The sequence below is a fragment of the Trachymyrmex septentrionalis genome, unplaced genomic scaffold (genome assembly GCF_001594115.1).
Source record: "Trachymyrmex septentrionalis isolate Tsep2-gDNA-1 unplaced genomic scaffold, Tsep1.0 scaffold14, whole genome shotgun sequence".
NCBI classification, from domain to species: Eukaryota; Metazoa; Arthropoda; class Insecta; order Hymenoptera; family Formicidae; genus Trachymyrmex; species Trachymyrmex septentrionalis.
The window spans coordinates 4,249,721-4,256,593 of NW_017304543.1; the positions used below are offsets into that span (position 1 = coordinate 4,249,721).

General features: G+C 29.1%; 2 protein-coding genes across 5 annotated transcripts in view; both read right to left on the bottom strand.

Annotated features, from left to right (window-relative positions):
* LOC108745412 (monocarboxylate transporter 6-like) overlaps window positions 1–48 on the bottom strand; it is a 3,916-nt gene extending 3,868 nt beyond the window's left edge. The window contains exon 1 of the mRNA XM_018481551.1: window positions 13–48. Coding sequence (XP_018337053.1) covers window positions 13–48 — 36 coding nt within the window. The remainder of the gene's footprint in view (window positions 1–12) is intronic.
* A 1,839-nt stretch (window positions 49–1,887) lies between these two features.
* On the bottom strand, window positions 1,888–6,038 carry LOC108745619 (monocarboxylate transporter 13-like). Of its 4 annotated transcripts, none has more exons than XM_018481889.1 (10): window positions 5,851–6,038; window positions 4,859–5,273; window positions 4,215–4,341; window positions 3,965–4,108; window positions 3,722–3,849; window positions 3,530–3,664; window positions 3,096–3,375; window positions 2,693–2,848; window positions 2,214–2,405; window positions 1,888–2,127 (listed from the first exon to the last, which is right to left on the bottom strand). In XM_018481889.1, the coding sequence occupies exons 2-10, from the start codon at window positions 4,946–4,948 to the stop codon at window positions 1,967–1,969; spliced, it is 1,413 nt and encodes a 470-aa protein (XP_018337391.1). In that variant the 5' UTR covers window positions 4,949–5,273; window positions 5,851–6,038; the 3' UTR covers window positions 1,888–1,966. The 4 variants fall into 4 exon arrangements, with proteins under 4 accessions (XP_018337391.1, XP_018337390.1, XP_018337392.1 ...); XM_018481888.1 differs by having other exon boundaries at window positions 4,859–5,405; XM_018481890.1 differs by lacking the exon at window positions 5,851–6,038 and having other exon boundaries at window positions 3,096–3,369; window positions 4,859–5,445.
* Between the last annotated feature and the right edge of the window lie 835 nt (window positions 6,039–6,873).

Consider the following 6,873-nt stretch of genomic DNA (forward strand, 5'->3'; position numbering starts at 1 on the left):
AACGACAATCACCCATGCCCAGCCCTGATCTGTCATATCATTTGTCATTCTATTAATCGTATCAGTCACTATTCTGCAAGTATATCATAAGAGCGTAAATTCCTAGAGATTTTCAATTGTAGCCCGTGTTCGTATCATCGACAAACTGCAAATCTAACTGCTAGACAACGAACACACAATAACAAATTTAATTGGACAGGTGATAAGATACGCGCTGCGGATAAAGCCCCTCTCATTTCGATTCAGTTGCTATGTATATGCATATTATGCAATTTATGTACACGTATAAATTGTAATTATAATATAATATAATTTATGTATACGTATAAATTGTTTTTTCTTATTAAAAATAGTTGCATTTTTTATTACATATTCATATATTTATGTCTTTTATCGTAACCGTGTGATCTATCGACTTCTTCAATTAATTAATAAAACAGTGATATTAATAGCAAGAACGAGCTCGCAATTACTTGTCGTAATTCAATTCAATTGATTCTACCGACCTCTATTATATCTATAACAATAAATAGAATAACGACCTTGAAAAGTTGTTTGAATTATAACAATTAGTTGCTTAGTTTTAATAAAATTTTATCGATAAAATTTTTTTGCTTAACAGTTTATACAAATTTACTTTATTTGTAAGTTGACAACAAAATTGACATTGTTTCGAGTTATTTATGTCTCTTAAAAATTTTTTAATAATTAAAAAAAAGTGCAGATGAAAACAAGTTTGCTTGATCAACTAGTTTAAACGGTACAGAAGTAGTAGTGAAACAATATGTTTAACTTATTATTCTGTTTGTCCTTTATTAAAGCACCTTGGCTTCTTTATCTGTTTTAATGACTCACAATCAGTCGTTCTCCCTTCTTCTCGTGCGAATTGCTTACTTTGTAATCAAGCAAAAACGTTTAATCAAGTCGTCAAGCCTCTGTGTTAGCAAGCAATTATATCGGAGTGCATTCTTAAGCAACTGGAAAATTTTTCAATGGCGCAATGTACTATCACAACGTTAACACTCGCCCGCATGTCAATTTTAAAAATTTATATAAATATTAAACAAGATTTTTTAACATGCTTTGATATGGATATTCGGCGTATAAAGCCAAGAAAGATATGTTCTGGCACGAACTGCGGACGATCCGAGACTGGCCGAAGAGAAAGAAGCGCGATGAAAACCGGCTCCACTACTCTATTCGAGACCGAGCATGATCGTTCGTAATGTTTTGACTCGCTTGAACGCACGCGAGCAGTGCTACATTGGGGATACTTATTATTTAGTCACTTTTGTGAATTCAATGCAAATTAATAAATATGTCTCATTATGTAGCGTAAGCAATAGCAAACACAAGCTTGCTTATCACACTGTTTACTATATCACACTTGTGTCACATCAGTTACAATTCTCGTTTCAAGTTTGAAGTACTTTGCTATAATTTGATATATAAAAATGCAGTTTTTTTTTTCAGAAAAGAGCATTAATACATATGAAAATGAATTGATTATTAATGGAATATTTATCAAACATATTCAAATTGATAATTTTTTCGGACAACTTTATGTAAGAATATGATGATTAGATCTTTTTATTTATGTACAGAATAATAACTGATTTGACAAGGAAGTTTTGCGGATACACAGAAGAGAAATGAATTTGCTGTAAAAATACATATAGCGTAGCATCTACAGTAGATAAGATATAGTTCATCGGAAAGATTACAAATTATGAAATCATTGAGCATTTTTCACGTACTTTGATCCACTTTAATGCACAACAATTTTTTTTTTAATAGAAAACTAACTTATGTTGTAAAAATAAATTATTAATCTAAAAAAAAGTTACTTTGAAAAAGAATGATTTATTTGATCAGTTTTTATGCCGTACTAAATTGAAAGAATTTGACATAATTGATAAAAACACATTAGATAATTTTATAAAACTACTATATTAAATTTAAAATGTTATTCTGCTGCATTCGGTTGTAATTTCTTGACAATAGCAAGTTGTCTACAAAAGACACGATATAAAAATTCAATACTCCACACGACAGATGTGACAAGTATCATGGCAGTCATCACGTGAAGACAGATTTTATAGCTCCCGCTGACGTCTCTGATATATCCTTTTTTAACAAAAAATAAAGAATTAATCTATTATTTTAATACATAAGAAACATTATTATCTCGTATATTATTGTATAAAACGTACCAATTAAAGGACTCATAATGATTACACATAAGCCTTTAAACACCATAAACATTCCAAATGCACTTGGTAGCTTCTTCAAAGTACAACATTCGGATATGCAGAGATTTAAATTCACCAATGTAGCGCCACGTAAAAATCCAGCTATTACTAATGTGACAATCAATGGTGTTTTTTCTGATTGTTCCGCTAATACTGTGTAAAAAAAAAGAAATATTAAATTTCTCTACTTGCTGATAAGTTTTTGTAAAATTGCATTCTCTCTCTCTCTCGCTCTCTCTCTCTGTATTAAAACTTTTATTTTTGACAACTGTTTTGATTATAAATAAATATCACATTTCTTTTATAATAAAAAAATTACTTTGATAATATATTTAAAATATAATTTTAAATAAATATAATTAAATAAAATCTAAATAAATGCTTATTGCAGTAATGAAATTTAATAATAATAGCTCTTTTAATCTTAATGACAGAATTACTAGAGCGTGTGATTCCAACGAGGAAGCTGGAGATCCAGAAAATTATGCGTTTTTTCCATCCGAATTTGTCGAATAATGTCGGCAATAGCAATCTAGCGAGGATATCGGTGAATGCAGTCAGGGACAGACAAAAGGCTACCTCCGCTTGTTTCAGTCCTGTCATTCGTCAAGTTCCTACGAGTAGTTTATGTAACTCACGAGCAGTGCCGTAGCGAGGATGTTTGCTGAGATCGGTGTCTTTCGAGGTCCCTATAATATTACTCTAAACAGATTTGTTTATATGCAACGCGAATAACTTTCAATATTTCCATGTTTAGAACACAGGGGAGCTCTTTTAACGAGGTAATATACATCCTTTGCTACGGTACTGATTACATTTAAGTTATACATTTACAACTCTTACCAAGATCCGAGAGAAAGAAAGGAGTCATTAATTTAAAGTTTGACTCAGCCACGTAAAAAAAGCTGCAACCTAGAGCGACATTTAAGTAAATCGAATTTTTGAGAAGATCCAAGTCAAAACATATTTGTAGCTTCTTCATAAACGATTTTTTTTTAGGCGAGAGTGTTTCAATGTCTGCGATTTGATCTTTGGTCCACATTGATCCATTTGACATCCTTCGTGCTTTAGTATGAGGTTTCATTAATAAGGCTTCGTTCTCTCGTTCTTCATTAGACTTTTTTTTAAGAAGAAATATGTATGTCTTATTAGATTTTAATAATATTATCATATAAATAAATTAATACTCTTTTCTTAGTAATTTAATATAAAAATTCGGGATGTAAAAAATTTGGAACTGCTTAATAATTCAATATTTTATGGATTAAAATAATTACCTCAACTGGTGGTGCTGGCGATCGTTCTTCAAGTGGACGTAACAAACATGATCCCACTAAAGAATGTAATGCCCATCCCCCAGCGATAAGTATTGTGCCGCGAAATCCGTATATGTCCAGCAGCATATGTACTAACTGTACAAATAAATTGCTAATTTTTTCTTTTTACAAGTATTTATGTATATCACTTACCAACGGTACGAACATCATTGCCAACGCGTTCCCTGCCATGGAAAAGCCTACTGCTTGTCCACGTTTTTTGTCGAAAAACGTATTTAATGCGACGAAAGAGGAAGCCATGGCAAGGCCAGTGCCTAGACCTACCGTAAGATAAATTATAATTATAAAATGAATTTTAATTATAAAAATTTGCATCTTTTAGACGACAAAGTTATATAATTGTTAGATTCTATATATATTTATATATTTGTATACCTCCTAATACACTATAAGAGCAAATAATATATAATATACTATTAGCTTGCGATGTAATTATTAAACCACTGCAGCTTAGCAAAGATCCAAAAAATGCGACTTGTCGGTAAGAATATTTTTTTAATAATGGACCAACTAAAAAACCTGTACATTTATGATTATTTTAGTAAGGATAAATAATCTCTTTTTTAAAAATGACACAATTAATTACAATTTTTGTAAATTGAATGTTACAAAAATAATGTTTTACCTGAAAAATTGACAATTGCATCTAAGACGCTCATTATAATTGATGTCCATGTGGAATCGACATTAAGATCCTCCAACAGATCTTTAAATAGTAATCCAAATGATGGATCCAAGGATCGCAAAGAGAGCTATAATTTACGTTGTTATTAATAGAATATAACAAATAAGATTTTTCTATATACATATATATATATACATACATGTTCGTATGTATAATTATTATTATTGCAAATAACAAAAAAAGTAAAAGTGATCTTCTATAAAACTCTATATTATGTTAATACTTTTTTTAATTCTAATTTAATTCTATTTTGTTTTCACCTTGTGACTTATACTTAATGTTTCAATTTATTTATTAATAAATATACATAGAATTAAAGGACATTTACAAGTCTATAATATAATGTAATAAAAATAAAGACAAAAAATGACATAACTGTATTTATGAAATTGAGAATGTGCTTGGGAAAAATAATAATTCTTTCTATCGTTTTCCATTGTATAATACATAATATTTTTTTTTAATAATAAATTTTGTTGCATCATTTTCTTTGTACCATATGTATTTTTATTCATGTTAAACGTGATTAATAATTTAAACTTTGTACAACAGTGTAATATAATAATAACTCTGTTAACATTTACCGTAATTAGACTGCTTCCAAGACAAACAAACCAACCCCAGCCGCCATCTGGAGCTTGTCCTTTAATATCATTTTTTTTGTTTTCTGTCATTATCCACGAAAATGATTTCTCATACGGTTTACTATAAATTATTAATATTAAAAAATACTATCGAGAGATAAATTGCCAACAATCGTCTTTAAATCATATTGTCACATGAACACTTTCTAATCAATACCAATACCGCTCATTAATCGCCAATCAAATACGCTTGTCACTACTGTGCGACTTTCTGTTTCAAACTAAACATCAAATATGCTGTCTATTTACTTCTTTCCACTTGTCTCCCACTCTTGTGGAAAAGTATACTGGTCAAGCGCGGGATTTAGAACGAATAATCGTTGCGTGTGTAGTCGATCAAATCGTATATTTGAAACTATACAAAGCGATGAATAATATATATAACAAGCATGTTACGTAATATCAGGGTCAAATTATTTTGGCATTCAGTAAATTGAAGTAGTCATATGACACGCAAGGCGTAATCAGATCAAACTTGGCAAATATGCTGAACAAAAAAATATCTATTGTATTGTGTTATACGTTCAAAAAAGTACACATAATTTGCGAAATAAATTTTCTTTAATATCTTTAATTACAAGTAATATGTACATTATCATTTATGATATTATATTCTACGTTATCTAGAGTGAAAGATAACATATGTGCAAGATTATAAATTGTGCAATAAATAAGTTTTATCAAATAAATAATAATGTAACAACTACTTAAATAGCAAGATAATATCAAATGACGTCTTTTATATCAATAAAACGTCATTAAAACGTCATGCAAAACATTTTGCTATTTGAATATATGTAAATTAATTATTTTATATTATTACTTAGATATGTGTTATAATGTCATAATATTTTCAATGTCTCTACAGAAACTATACTAAATTATTACTTGGTGCAGGATATATAAATAATAAATAACAATAAAAAACTTACCATTAATTATAAAAAATTGATTTTTCTATAAGCTTTTTCGACTATTTCTTGTACCGTTTCGTACATTACTCACGCTTTATTTATTTCTTAGTCAGCAGCACAAACGTTTCTACGACTCGTCAGACCAAGTAATCTGAGACGGCTGATATAATTGGCAAATAATTGTTAACGTCAGTGTCCACAGTGGTCACAAGCGAATCGTTCGCAGTACTGGTCGACCTTCGCTGGTTGGACGTTTTATCTGTGTCCATATTGCATATACATGTAGATAGCATTGAAGAGGCGATAGATATACGTTGGACTTATATATAAAATGTTACTTGCTTTCATCAATAAAATTATCTCAATAATTGTAACAATGTTTTTATAATATCACATGATGAAATGTACAATGCAATAAATGTGTTTTTACATTGTAAACTTGTTCAATAATAAAACTAATTATTATGAAAAGTTGAAAGATATTACAATAAGTTAAGGTCAATATTTACGCCTCACTTTTTTTACCGATAAATGTGCTTATATGTACAGTTTATGTTATATATATTACAGAATTTCAGAAAAAATACGTGCATTTATTAATAAAAGGAAAAGTGTAAATATAAATCTTAATCATTAATATTATAGAACCTCTGTGCTAACATGCATTAATCAATACTATAAATAGGATAGTAAGTACGCTTACAATTGCATTGTGATATTCGCTGATATAAAACAAATTACGCCTTAAGTTATGCAATTGCGAGGTGTACGATGTAAGATGAGTAAACGTTGCACAGGTGCCTTTACTTTAATTTTTCTGTAGTATGTGATATCACTGCTTATTTTAAAATAAAATAGTTGTTATATGTATCATCAAATTTTAAATATTATTTTATAATCACTAATTGAAATATTGTTATACAGATTTCATCTGATTACAAATAATTTTTTTCGCCACATATGAAGTCATTTGATAAAATGTACGATTTTATTTAATATTATACAATAATTTCTCATGGTTGCATATGTAATTTAATGAAT